A 15,406-nucleotide genomic window follows, 5' to 3' on the forward strand; every position below is an offset into this window, starting at 1 on the left:
GTTTTTTTTTTTAACTATTTATGAGTTTTTAAATATTTATTGATAGATTTAATTAAAACACTTACCTAATAATTTTTATTTAATAAATTGATAATATAAAAACCGTTTGAACTTATAATTAAAACATGGTTATAATATTTCATGATTACTTATATATTATTTTAACAATTTCAAAACTATTTAAAAGAAAAAATAATACTTTGATGATAAAATTGGAAATTTATCATCTAATTATTTCTTTCACCAAAAAATTTCGTACATGACAAAGAATAGTCCAATACTTTGTGTGGCTAATTTATTTGCAATGATGACTAAAACAAAAACATTATAAAACCCTGATAAGCTTCTGCCATGCATATATCTTTATCTATCTATATCTATATCTATATATATATATATATATATATATATATATATATATATATATATATATATATATATATATATATATATATATATATATATATNTATATATATATATATATATATATATATATATATATATATATATATATATATATATATATATATATATATATATATATATATAAGGTTTAAAAAGTCAATATTTTCTTTTTTGAATCTTATTATTCTCCTCAATGGAAGCTTCTCTCTCCTTAGAGGAACTCCCGTGTATACAAATGGCACACAAACATGGTGTGAAAATGCCAATGACTATTTCAAATGGCATTCTATTTCCGGTTGTGTGCTCTGGTTTTTGCTGTTCTATTGTCAGCGGCATCTCCACTATACCTTGTACAAGCCAATGCTTGTGATTTTTCTCTCGGAAATTGGGTTCTTGATGACTCCCACTACCCTCTCTATGATGCCTCAAGAGATTGCCCCTTCATCGGTCGGGGATTCAATTGCCTCAGAAATGGTAGACCTGATCAGGATTACCTCAAGTATAGATGGAAACCCTCTGGGTGTGATCTTCCCCGGTAAAGTTTTCACTTTTACATTTCACTTTTTATACATTTGTTGCATGTTTTCGTTCCAAGCTTCATATGTAATTTTTCGGCTCTTCGATATACTTTTCAGAGGTTAATGATTATAACTTTCATATACATACATATGTATGTATGTATATTTATATGTTAAGGTGTACCTGAAATATACTTTTCCATCTTGTGCATGTCTTCAAACACACTTTAGATTTCAATTTCAGTATCTTTGTTCATTCACTAGTGTACGTACAATTTCTGAGATTTTGTTCTTTAATTGACTCAAATGAGTATCCATGTATTATTAACTTGAGGTAATGAGTAAGGTTTTGTTATTGTTGACAAGCGGTGTTGTGTTAGTTAGCAGATTTGATGGGGTGAATTTCTTGGAGAGATACAAAGGGAAGAAGATAATGTTTGTTGGGGACTCCATAAGCAACAACATGTGGCAATCATTAACTTGTTTGCTTCACAATGCTGTCCCAGAATCAAGTTATGCCTTATCAACACCCACAAAGTATCTCTCTGTGTTCACAATTCCGGTAGTTTTCATCATTTCAATTTTGATCAAAGGGAAATTTTGAGCTGTATGAGATTACTAGTATTAACTGTGTACTTGTTTTTGGATCATATGATAGGAATTTGATGTTTCAATTATATGGTTGAAAAATGGGTTCCTAGTGGATGTGGTTCATGACAAAGAAAAGGGCAGGATTGTGAAACTGGACTCCATTAAATCTGGGTACATGTGGAAAGGAGATGTATTGATTTTCAATACCTATCATTGGTGGACCCACTTGAATGAGTCTGTAACGTAATGAAGTTTTTGAACTATGTCTTCTGCATAATTTGGTTGAAGGATATGTTAATCAGTGATGTTAAATGGCTAATAATGATGCATTCATGTTATGTTTAAACAGGGTTCAATTTCAAGTAGGCAATGAAACAATAAAGAACATGGATCCCATGGAAGCTTACAAGATTGGGTTAACAACTTGGTCTAAATGGATCGATGCTAACATTGATCCCTCGATGACAAAAGTTTTGTTCCAAGGAATTGCTGCATCCCATTTTGAGTAAGTCTAATTGTTCATTCAATTTAAGCTAAAATTCACATAAGAACTCTAGATAACAAATTAAATAACAAGGGCGAGTTAAAAGTATAGGAACATCATTTGTCCAAAGAAGCTGAAATGAAGACATGTTTTGAATAATGATGACACAATGTTTTATGAAATATCAAGATTTATAGAAAAGTTGTAGTGGAAGATTGATGTTTTGTTGTGAATTGTGAAGGGGAGAGGGGTGTCTGAAAGAAACTGAGCCAGAAGAAGGAGCACAGCCACCTTATCCTGGTGTAGAAATTGTGAAGAATGTTTTGAGCAGTATGTCATATCCTGTGTATTTGCTTGACATTACATTTCTGACACAGCTGAGAATAGATGGTCATCCTTCTATATACACAGGCAAAGGCACCTCTTATGTGGACTGTAGTCACTGGTGTCTAGCTGGTGCACCTGATGCTTGGAATGAAATTTTGTATGCTGTTCTGCTTGGACTTTAACATTTTTCATGACTTTTCTCTCTGCTACTTCATCTTTTCTTACCAAATAGGACTACCATGAACTTGGATAAAACTTCCACTTTGACTTTATATGTGTTTGTTGTTTTAGAACAGAGTTTAGTCTTGTTTTTGCTTTATTTTGAAGATTAATATAGTTGCATCATATATTTAGCTTTGTTTTTATTCATTTTAAATAAATAAATATATATATATATATATATATATATATATATATAGAGAGAGAGAGAGAGAGAGAGGAGAGGAGAGGAGAAAACTTATATTGGATGATGTTGACTAATTGAACTACAATGGATATGTGGGTTATAATATAATTACAAGATAATTTAGATCTCAACTTTCTAAAAAAAAACGATGAAACGTGTCTTAGGCAAAGGTAAAATTGAAGTTCAACTTGAGAAAGCATACATGTCTTAGCTCTTTAATGATTGGACTTAAAAAAGGATGGACATTAATCATTTAAGGTTTATAAATAAATTTACACTATCAAAAGTAGAAGATCGATTAAATGATATAAGTTTGTCAGACCTTTTTAGCATGGAATTAAGCTATAAACCGTTCAAATAAAGGAAAGATACATATACGAATGAAGTTTCACGAGAACTTTGGCTTCCAAAGAAAGTATAATATTATTAGGATTGATATTGTCCTCCAATCATATTTACACTCTCACTTTAATAATATACTATACACTTAATAATTACTATAATACCTCTTTCTATCTTTATTTTCATTGAATTTCTTCAATATGAGATTATTTTTTTCAAATGTTCAATATGATCTAATTTTCCTAATTTATATTCAATTAAGTTCAATGGAATTTTTGGATGATTATTCTAATTGTTGTGGACTTTTACATTGACTAGAAAGTATGATATATTTGATAAATTCTTAGCTTTTCGAGCTCATATTCTCACATAATTTGAACATCATATAAAAAAAGTTTAAATCCTTTTTTAGTCCCTAAGTTATAAGCTGGTGTTCAGTTTAGTTCCCGTTTTTAAAAGTGTCAATCTTTGGTCCCTAAGTTATAAAAAATGTATCAAATCAGTCCCATCTGTTAACGAAATCAATGAAATATGTACCAAGTTGCTATCCAGATATGGAGATTTTGCAACTTTCAAAGAACCTACAAGTATAAAAGAATATAGATGAGACTGATTTGATACATATTTCATTGATTTCGTTAATGGCTGTGACTAATTTGATACATTTTTTATAACTTAAGGACTAAAGGTTAACATTTTTAAAAGCGGAGACTAAACTGAACACCAACTTATAACTTAGGGACCAAAAAAGGATTTAAACCTATAAAAAATTTCCAATGTGATAATGCAAAGGAGTTTGACAATAAACCTTTTTGGGACTTGTGTAAAATTAATAGTATGTCTTTCCGTCTTTCTTGCCCCCATACCTCATCCCAAAATGGGAAAGCCGAACAGAAAATTTTGACTATCAATAACACTAGTTGACACCAACGTTAAGGTGGGTACTACTTCTAGTGCACCTTATGAGGATCCCACTCTTTATAGGAATCTTATTGGGGCTCTATAATATCTGACTTTTACCAGGCCAAATATCTCTTATGAGGTGCAACATGTGTGCTTATATATGCACAATCCAAGGGTGGACCATATGCAAGCTCTCAAAAGCGTTATCCAGTATTTACAAGGCACACTTGATCTTGGTCTTCATCTCAATTCATCTTCGACCTCATCTCTTGTTTCTTATACTGATGCTTATTGGGGTAAGTGCCCTGATACGAGACATTCTACCTCGAGTTCCTATGTTTTTCTGGGTGACAACTTGGTGTCATGGTCCTCCAAGTATGGGAGTGTTGTTAATGTGATCTTTGAGTTGTGTTGGTTTCGGAATTTATTATTGGAATTGCATTGTCTAGTTACCAAGGTTACTATTGTATATTGTGACAATATTAGTGCTATCTATTTGTCGGACAACCCGGTGCAACCTCAACATACCAAACATATTAGTGCTATTAATTGAGTTTTTCTCAATTGATCTCATTCAATAATTTAGAATAAATACATTGTACAAAACGTAATCTTAGAAAATTAATTAGGTAACTAATAATGCAAAACATATATTTAGGGAACTAATTATATTCTTAACAAACTAAATATATGCTTACCTAAAATATAATAACAAAATATATTTACATATATCTTAACAGAAAATTTGAAGGACTTTTGCAATTCTTCATTCTTCAGGGATCCGTTCACTTAGTTCTGGTAGTGCCATATGAAATGCATGACAAAGCAATATCATACAGTACTAGAGTTAGTAGAAAGTGGCATAATCTCCACTTCGATCTTCTTTTCTTTGATTCATTATTTTCTTTCCATTTTGGGGTCTAAACAATTAAAGAAGAAAAAGAAAAGGCATGGACGTTTCCTTCAAATAATAAAGCTGACAATAAACTCAAGCATATTAAAAAATATGACACGACTAAGATTCAAATCTACAACAAAAATATTATGAAGATTCAACAAAGGACCTTGAACACAAACAAAATAACACAATAATCAGTTACCTCTAATGACAATATAAACATTAATGGAAGACATCAGCAAGGTGGAAGCCAAAGCAGGAAACTCGATGTTCTGCAAAATGGATAGAGTTACAATTGTCATATATCATTCCATTTTCTCGACGGCAACTGTGACCTATTTCTGGAGGTGTATTCTCTTATCCCTTATTGGCAAGTCAATGGGCTTTTGTGCCGCATGTGGATGATCGGGGCCCTCGTAAACCTTCAGGTGGGTGAATAGTCTCCTGCCAAGCTAAATAAAACAAGCAACCCTTGATTATAGTCGATTCAACAAAAAACTGAGCATTATTTTCACAGAAATAAATAAATCATAGGGCATATAGCACATGAAGTTAACCATCCTTAGAAGATAAAATTACCAACGTAAACCAACGCAAGAGTTTTCCAGTCCTGAAATATAGAAACACCAGAAAAAGAACTCTTGCGTTGAACAACACGAAAAGAAAATCATGTCCCAGAGCATGATCATGAGTATAGTCTGTCCTTCAAAATATCCAACCATTCCTTTCAACACAAAAATCTTCGGCTAATTTACAATCCTGGGATTTCACTTCATTCTTCACCACTAAATTCTTCCATCAATTATGGGGCTGAATCTTACATGTGGAATGTCATGAAAATTAATCACCCAATTTAGAATTGTCACTATCTCTACAATTACCATGCAACAACAAGTCGGTTTATCATTTCTACTTCCGATATGGACATGTCTTAGAAAAATACTCAACTACACTTGAACTTACCCTCCCTTTTGGAAGCATGCCCCGAACAGCATGTTCAATAATTCTTTCAGGAATTCTCTTTTGCAGCTGAGCAAATGTCTCCACCGTCATACCACCAGGTCTTCCAGAGTGTCTTCTATAAAGCTTTTGAGTCCTCTTTTTCCCAGATACAGCAATCTTTTCTGCATTTACCTTTCGAGCCCCAAGTTAAATAATAAACAGATTCAGACTTGGTATGGCATCACAAAACTTTATATGTAATTAGCACATGAAAAGAAGAAAATATAATCCTATACATTCTTATTACTTAAACCTTCTCCATTAAGGTTCAGGCTGCTTAAAACAGACAATCGTGTGAAAAGTGAGAAACCAAGCAGTAATGTTATCATTAATATAGAATATTTTCATAAAGGAGATCGTGTTTCCTTAATATACCTTTTCATTTTTCTTCTAGAAAAACTGTTTATCAACAAAATTTGAAAACTGTTCTTGGATCCTAAGTTGTCCTCAAGCTTATATAATTGAAATCAAACTTCAACTGCAATATTGCATAAAAACTGTGTTGAATATAATGAAAACAGTGTATGAGATTAATCTCTCTTGGGTTGAATATACACACAGAGTTTTTTTATTTATAATAAAAGAAATATGAATTAAGTCCAAAATACAAATAAAAAATAATAACCAACTAATTAAAGATAAAAAATAAAGATAATATATCTAACAAACAGTTTACAATATAGGGATATTGGGAAAGTTAAATGCAGAAGAATCCCTATCTTCATATTTACATAATGGAATGATGATTAACTGATTATATAAAAGAATAATGCTTTTGCAGCAACTTCAACAATCCAAAAATCATGTACTCAAACATAAAATGATTAAGTGAAGCTTAATCAAGATTTTTCCAAATATGATGCAAAAAACAATACATTGGTTACAGCTAAAGTTGAGAACCAATATACAAAAAATATATAATTTAATTGAAGGTTCTGTCAAATAGAAGATTATTACAGAAATAGAGCTAAAAATTATAACGTTAACTTAATAAAACATGATATCTGTTGCATGCAATTCATTTTGTTGTTCCCTACTATTGCGAAAAACCCAAGTCTTGTATCAGCTTTATGCCATAATATAGTGTAAAAGTGGAAAGTAAATGTTATCTTACAAGTTAGTTTTGTGTAACTATGCTAGGTTCGTTGGAAACAAATACTAACATTGCCGATAAAAAAAAGTTAGGTTCAAATCAAATCATAAGGCCTACCATTTAAAAGAAGATAAAAATGTAATAAACTCCTGGCAACTATTGGTCAATTCCAGAAACCCTAATGGATGTTTCTCTTTCTCCTTCTGAAATACCAAGTATCCAAGAGACTATACTTACTCCCTCCCAAAATTCCTATTCCAAATCTACAACTTCCCCTCCTAATCTTTCTATATACCCTGTTCTAGCTAATTAACAAAGGTTTTATACAATTGAAGTAGTACTTCCATTGCCACTCAGAAACAGACAGGGAGAATGCATAAATATAATCATAACTACATGAGAAATAACCTATGCAGAACTACATACCACAATTACAAATGCACCCATGTCCACACTGGGTGTGTAGGTTGCTAAGTTTTTCCCTCTGATGTGAATAGCAATTGTAGAAGCTAATCTTCCAAGAACTTTATCTGTAGCGTCAACAACATACCATGTTTTCTCTGTATTTACATGATCTGCAGCTTTTGGATACCAGCTCTTGTTCCAAATGTCCTGCAATTTATTTTTTGGTTGGGGAGTTCAAATTCACCCAACAAAATAAAAAACATCAATAAAGTTAAAAATCTTTAAAAGACAACAACACGAACAAAAATTGCATTCAGACACTTAAATTTAACATCAGTATTCTTTTGAAATGCATAACAAACACTAGAATACACCTTCAAACTAACTTCAATAGAAAAACTGACGTAAAGATTAAAAACCACTTAAAAAAAGAAAATAAAATGAAAACAAAAAGAATAAATGGTCAATTTAGTTCCTAAAATTGTAATTGACTGTCACATTAATCCTTACTATTAACCAAATCAAAAAATCCCCCCAACTATAACCCACCACTCATTTTAGGTGACTTTAGTGATAATATTAAAACCTGCTCAAGGACCGAAATGACGATGAGTAATTAATTTAGAGACTTAAAAAAAAAAAGTTACAATTTAATTAAATCTAAGCACTAAAGCAACAGAGAAAAATATAAAAGAATTTAGTTAAACTTAGCGACTACCTATTAAAGGTATGTTTGGATGAGCTTTTCTACAAATGTTCCTCCCAATAAAATGAAATTGACTTTTTCATAAGTAAAAAAAAAAAAAAAACGGTTGCATTGTACCGGGCCTGTGAATCGGGGTTCGGGCTCGACGACGGCGAAACGCGGGTCTTCGACTGGGGCAGGCGTGGTAGAGTCCTGTTGACAACGGATACGGGAATTTGAGGGTAAAAGGGTTCGAACAGAAGAAGATAATGTAAGCTTTGGAAGTGACAATTGGAAGCCTCCAAAGGAAGATTTTGTTGAAGCTGCCACAACGTTCTTGTGGGAAAGTAACGGAGTCACAGAAGTTGAACCACACAGCAGCGCCATTCTCTCGCTTTATCGCTCTATCTCTTTCGCTATATGGCTTCCTTCAGTTTTTGTTTGGATAACGTTTAGCGATTGAGCGATATGGGACTAGAAGAGATAAGTTATTGCGGCAGTGTTCTTCCCTTTTTTTCTTTTTTCGTGGAAATAGGTTATAATATGTGTAGTCAGTTTTTACTGTAATATACTTTTGGCTTTCGTTATTATTACAATTATTCTAGTTACAAAATTTGGAGTCAATTACCTTAAACTAAAAATATATTTAAATTTCAAAATTTAATTATAAGATCTTAATTTTAAAATTTAAAAATACGTTTATTTTTTTATATTGACAATTTCGAAAGTAAAAATGACTTTGAAAAATTATTTTAATTCGTCAAATTTAGAATTTAGGAACTGAAAGATTTTTTAAAAAAATTAAGAGACTGAACCTTCCTTTTTAATTGGAGAGAAAAAAACTAATTTAACCTCAAATTTTTAAGAAAAAGTAACAATTAAACGTATGTTTTTTCATTTGTTTCTTCTTAAAAGTTTGGATTAATTTTGTAGTTTGAAATTTGAAATTTTTGTTCTTAATGAATAAAGTTGGATTTGTTTTATGTGTTATGCTGTTACTAAATTGAAGTCCAACCTCTTAGTTGGTTTGGGGGAGAAGATTAAAGCACAAAGAATTATTATCCTTTTCTATTTATTATGAATAATTGGATGTGATATGATTAATTAAAAATTCATCCCCTGAATATTTTTTACAAGAAAGTTTGTAATATCTATTAATTTTGATTAAGTGTTGTTAAACAATAAAGTGTTAATATAAATATATTTTATTTGGAAGATGATACTTTTTAAATATATAATGTGAAATATAAGTGTTCTATCTAATGGACAATTAGCACATTGTGATTTCTTTAAATTTGTTTGGAAGTAAAGTTGTGGATATGACTTTTTGTATATATTATGTAAAAATTATATTAATATATATTCTTTGATAAAAAAAATTACATAGTTTTTTGTTAGGTAATTTGAAAAGTAATGTTTTAGTCAAAAGTATGAAATATCGAAAAAATTAGAAAAAGTTGAATAGTGTTTATGTATATTTTTCCGAAGCTGATGTCTTGATCGTGATTGTTAAGGTTGTTAAGGTTGAGAGAGTTGTTTATCGTTTTATATGCGTTATTTTGATTAATATGTTTATAGTCACATATCTTGGTTTATCTTCTTAGTGTTTAGAAAAAGACGTTTGTTACTAGGCGAGTATGTTGAGAATTTGTGTATGTTGAGAATTTATTTTCTTTAGGTTGTATCTTTATTATTCTAAAACATAACATCTGAATAATTTGAGTTACATCTAATTCTCCTCTAAGACAACATAGAAAGTTTCATTAGATTTTCAATGAAATATATGAGAATATTCTAGCCATTCTTAGTTCCCTACATATTTACTGTATCTTCTAAAACAATGTCTAGTTGAGTCTAATCCACTTCTGGTTGTCGTTGTCAACCTATTAACCTCCATTATAGTGACCTTGAGTTAAAAGGTTCTGTTAATCTACAAGTACCGAGATAAATTTCAATCGTCTAGTTAAATTTGTTGTAGTATTTTAAGAAAGATAGCTCTTAATAAGAATAATGTTTGGTGACAAGAGCTTTTATAAATGGTTAAGATAATAAGTGACTACATAGTTTGTAAGAAAAACGTTTAGTGAGACTAAACTAGTAAACACACAGTTATTTTATAATAGTTCACTCCACCGAGCTATATCCACACTAGTGCAAAAATAGCGTATAAGGTCATGCGTTTAACGTCTAACCACTTAATAGCCAACATTAACAATGATCGTAGCATTTTTATAAATAAATGCAATTATTAAACGTTGTTTAGAATTTTAATTCGACGTAAAAGGATATAAAACATCGAATTCCCAAGCGTTAGACGTCAAAAGGTTAGTGAATTCAATAAAAATTTAAGCGGGAGATTGAAAATTCATTCACTTTATTTTAGTGCGCGAGACCTTCTTTTCTGCTCAAACTTTTCTCGAACAAAGTTTGATGACCATCATATGTAATCTTTCTTTCATTTGATACAAATGCATGTTAATTAACTACTTTAGGTATGATTTTCGTTTGTTTTCACCGATTATTTTCGTGTTCTGGTCCTTCATAGGCGCATTTTGTTTTCTCCCTCACTGGTGACAACACTTTATTTCGATGAACCCACCTTTTGAAGGTTAGTTTTTGTTTTCGTTTTAGTTTTCGTTTTGAAGAACTTATTTGTTGAACTTGTTTGTTGTTTTTTTTTGTTGAACTTGTTTGTTGTTGTTGTTGTTTGGTTGAACTTGTTTATTGTTATTGCTTGATTGAACTTGTTTGTTATTATATAAAGAAATGATACACAATCAAGCGTAAAACTTAAATAATTGTGATAATGTAACACTCATACATTTGATTTATTTTCTTCCTCAATTATTTATAATTGTGCTGATATAATGTAATGTAATAAATAAAGTGACTTGTATGAGTATGGTTACTATGTTATGCAATGGATAATAACCGTTGGATGTGCTCATACTATAATTAATTAAAAAATAGTAAGAATTTAATTAAATCAAATACTTTGCAACTTTGTTTTTTTATATAAGATTAAATATATTTTTGGTCCCTCAACTATCATGTGTTTTTAGTTTTAGTCTTGTTTTTTTTTTCAAACTTTGCTTCATTTTCATCCATCTCCTTAATGAAACTGTCATATTTAGTTCCCGCATACCAACGTTAACTTTTGAGTGATCTGGCTAACAGTGTGCCACATTTGATGACATGTGTACTCTTTGTAGATGTTTTTCTGAAATTGAAAGTTTCTTTTTCTCCAATGAAAGCTCAGATTAAGGTTATTTAGGGTTCATTACTTGAATCGAAATTCATACATGAAATTAAAGGTGTGCTTGGTATGCAGTTCGTGAAACACGAAATCATTGTTTAACCTTCAAAGAAACTTGAAGAGCAAAAGGTTGGAGTTGATCTTCTTCGGAAAGTAAGTTGATTTTTGATTTTGTGGGAGGGATTGAGGATATAGAGTTTGACCATGTAGGTAATTTACTTTCGAAATCATTGTTGTAGTAAAATGAAATCTAACAGTGGAGGATTTGGTTACACGTGAAGGAACATTGATTTAAGAATGTAGCAAACATGTGGATCCTTTTCACAGTTAGCATGAAAATTATGTGATTGTTAAGAAAGATTGTTGTTGTTGAAGGCAACAACTCTGAAGAACAAAGAAAGATTATTTTTTAGACGTAGAAATTGAGAAATAAGTGAGAAAATGTTTTACTTATAATGGTGAAGTTTTTATTAATGGTTTGTAATTTTTATTGCAGAATAATTCACATTATAACTACTTTGAATGGGTTGATGAAGAAGAATCTGAAATTGAAGCAACCTTACAAAAAAAACTGAAGAAATTTTCTCCCTTAGTACAAAGTACTGATAGCATGAACAAGTGCTTAAAATTAAGAACTCCTGCATCTATTCTCCCCACAGAATCAGCATCTGGCAAAGAATCTGCAAATTTTCTTCATTATCATCATTTGTGGATGAATTTTTCCAAGTCCTGTCCTCTGAATAAGGAAAATAGAAGCAATGATTATAACTTTGATCTGTTGACATTATTCTTCTATATGCTTTGATTTATTCTAAATGTTTATATCCTCTTTTATCCAAGTCCTCATATTTGTGAACTTTTATAAACTTCAGAAAGTGGCTTGACAACAATGATAAAATGCTAAATTAGTCTTTTAATGTATATAACATGATATCAAATAAGATAAAATAATATAGTCCTCTCAATGCTACCTGCAATGCACATGTTTCTCTGCTGTTTGAGTGCAGTAGCATTTTTGTGGTTTAATTCGTTTTCGGTGCAACCATTTAGTGGCTAGACTCTGTCGGTGTTATCCTCTAATTAATCTAATTTTAATCTAATCAGACAGTAAGGCAGTGAAAAACCAGTTTCTGCATAATAAATCAAACTCAATTTAAAAAAATTTGAAACTGTTCGACAAAATGCCCAATGAAAAATCAGTTTCTGCATAATTTGACTGTTTTGAGGTTTGGAAGTTGACTTTCAGAATTTTAGTCATTTTTGACATTTTAGTGAGTCAAACAAGTTTCAAATGATATCCTAGACTTGCTGAAACGGTCAGGAGTGATACCTAAGTGGTAGAACGAATTTTGATCACCAAAACCTCCCAAAATAAAGCATATATTAGTTGTCTCGAGGTTCTTCATTAATGATAAATGATCCTGCACTAACATTGCTTTTTCTCCTCACCATTTTCTTTTCTTGTTTTTCATTCTACTCCACCTATCCAATGCAGGATTATATTTCTCACCCACATTTACTTCTTCCTCCATGTCTTCTATGTGTCCTGCCCTCTACCTCTTCACCAACACTAATAAATTTAATTACTTGTGCCTTACTTGACTATGTTCCACATATATTTCAACCACTTCGTTATTCGTCTCTGCGTAGTTAGTCAAGTTTAATGTTTTCCTATCATCACTCAGTATTATGAGATTGTTCAGTAGTCTTTGTTTGGACTCATTCCACCATAGTTTAAAATCTACATCATATTTAAAATCCTTAACAATTCTCACAACTCCAAAGTAGGACCATCGATCGAGATCAACTGCTCTAATTACATGTACCCCTCCCCTAACATATTGTAGTCTTTTGTTGTTAACGAACTTTCCCATGTGATGTAAAGACACTTCGAAAACCATTTCTAAACCTACATTGTAACATCAACAATTTAAATCAAATAAAAGCAACCCTAAACGAAAATAAAATCGAAAAAATTAACTTGCTTACACGTTTCTTTCAATAACGATTCGGTTGAAGCCGTCTTTCATAGCAACCACACCAAGCACTGCAACCACACCAATTTGATGGAAGTAAATAACCTTATTTGCAATTTCGTTAATTGGATTGAAGGAATTGTAAATATTCTTAGTAAAGAACCCTAATTTTCATTGTGGTGAATAATCCCTAATATGAGTTTCAAGAAAAATTTCAATTTCAAAGTGTACACATGTCATTAAACGTGACACACCGTTAGTCAGATCACTCAAAAATTAACCTAATTGGTACTTGAGGACTAAATGTGACAGTTTTATTAAGAAAAGAGATGAAAATGAAGCAAAGTTTGGAAGAGCAACTAAAATCCAAAAATACATGATAGTTGAAAGACAAAAAACACATTTAACTATTTTATATATTAATTAAAATTATTGTTTTCCATATAGAAATTCAAGAATCTTACTGGAAGTCCATACAGTACCTAAGAAGGAGGAGAACTATATATAATAGAAATGTATAATAATATGTGAAACATTTACTTATAAATTATTTAAAGATTCTAGGTTTGATATGTAGGTAGAAAAAAAAATTATTTAAAAAAATTGTCTACATTAAACTCTGATTATAACCAAAATCAAAGCATAAAAAGAATATTAGACTTCTATTATTACAAAAATTGATGATTTTTTTTTCATTATGGTTTAAACTTTAATTTATAAGCAAAACAAAACAATTATTTTTTTTATCTCACTTTGATATATTTATGTTGTTGAACTAAAATACAGTATTCAAAATAATGAGTTCCATAACCCTATGCAAATATTCTATCCTATGCAAATATTCTATAAGTGATTTTGTTCTTTTAACTTGGACTTAAGATTTTATGTTATTCATTGTATCATATTAGACCTTAGTTTATTATTGTAATTTATATTATATAGATTAATAAATGTCTTACTATGTGAGAGTTAATGTTTATATTTACATTTGATTTAATGTAAATATTGTATGAATTATTTTTAGTTATTACATTTCAACTTCAGTGCTTATTTTATTGTATTTACATTGCTTTTATTATTTTTAAATACTTTTATTTAAATATATTATTGTATCATATTAGACCTTATTTTGATTTATGTTTGTAATCTATATAATATAGATTAATGAATGTCTTGCCATCTGAGTTAATGTGAATCTCATATATGAATTATTTTCAGTAATTACATTTCAACTTGTTTATTTTATTCTATTTACGTTTTTTTTAAAATATTTTTATTTAAATATATATTTTTATCATATTAGAGCTTATTTGGCTTATGTTTGTAATTTATATAATATTGATTAATGAGTGTCTTACTATTTATATTAACATTTTATTTAAAGTGAATATCATCATATGAATTATTTTTAGTTACTACATTTTAACTTCAATGCTTTTTTGTTGTATTTACATTCTTTTTATTATTTTAAAATAATTTTATTTAAAATTTTAAAGTATCTATGAATATCTTAAAAACTCTAGTTGGTATCAAATAATTGGTGATTTTAAGTGGATATTTAACTTGTAACATGACAATTATTTTAAATAAGACTACTAGAAATATATGCACTTCCGGGCATGTGTGTCAACTTTTATCGTACGATAATAAAAAGGTTAAAAAATAATTATTCTAACTATTACTGAAATAAAAATGTATTGAAATTATAAAAAATATAATTTTAAAATAATTATAGAAAATAATACAGAAAAGTAAAAGATAAAATAATTTATATTAATAAAAATAAAATCAATAATAAATTGTATACACAAAAAAAAGGTTATCAAACAATTAAAAAAATAATCTCCAATCTAACAAGTATTTAAGAATGTATTAATGTAAAATTTCATTGAATTGAGAAATATAGTATGTTGAGTAGTTTATATATGTCAACGTAAAAACTGATTAATGATGATGTGAGATGTGATTTCTGATATAAATGTTATGGGTGATGAATTTGAGACACTAAATTGGATAAAATATGAGTTATCAAACTGATATAAGTCTTTGTTTTGTATTTAGTAGAAGAAATAGGTAGTTTTTAGGTTATAAAAAGGGTTTTGATAGGTGAAAAG

General features: G+C 29.8%; 2 protein-coding genes across 6 annotated transcripts; one reads left to right on the forward strand and one right to left on the reverse strand.

Annotated features, from left to right (window-relative positions):
• Positions 1 to 644: 644 nt before the first annotated feature.
• LOC106753245 (protein trichome birefringence-like 42) lies at positions 645 to 2,643 on the forward strand. Of its 5 annotated transcripts, XM_022775937.1 has the most exons (6): positions 645 to 941; positions 1,309 to 1,486; positions 1,583 to 1,758; positions 1,865 to 2,020; positions 2,241 to 2,329; positions 2,411 to 2,643. In XM_022775937.1, exons 1-6 carry the CDS (start codon positions 685 to 687, stop codon positions 2,506 to 2,508), a joined length of 954 nt encoding a protein of 317 aa, XP_022631658.1. In that variant the 5' UTR covers positions 645 to 684; the 3' UTR covers positions 2,509 to 2,643. The 5 variants fall into 5 exon arrangements, with proteins under 5 accessions (XP_022631658.1, XP_022631649.1, XP_022631651.1 ...); XM_022775928.1 differs by having other exon boundaries at positions 2,241 to 2,643; XM_022775930.1 differs by having other exon boundaries at positions 1,583 to 1,749; positions 2,241 to 2,643.
• Positions 2,644 to 4,914: 2,271 nt separating this feature from the next.
• On the reverse strand, positions 4,915 to 8,584 carry LOC106756633 (50S ribosomal protein L13, chloroplastic). The gene is made up of 4 exons (XM_014639134.2): positions 8,199 to 8,584; positions 7,397 to 7,582; positions 5,839 to 6,009; positions 4,915 to 5,327 (listed from the first exon to the last, which is right to left on the reverse strand). Exons 1-4 carry the CDS (start codon positions 8,445 to 8,447, stop codon positions 5,211 to 5,213), a joined length of 723 nt encoding a protein of 240 aa, XP_014494620.1. The 5' UTR covers positions 8,448 to 8,584; the 3' UTR covers positions 4,915 to 5,210.
• Positions 8,585 to 15,406: the final 6,822 nt, after the last annotated feature.

This window comes from Vigna radiata, chromosome 2 (genome assembly GCF_000741045.1).
Source record: "Vigna radiata var. radiata cultivar VC1973A chromosome 2, Vradiata_ver6, whole genome shotgun sequence".
In the NCBI taxonomy this organism is placed as follows: domain Eukaryota; kingdom Viridiplantae; phylum Streptophyta; class Magnoliopsida; order Fabales; family Fabaceae; genus Vigna; species Vigna radiata.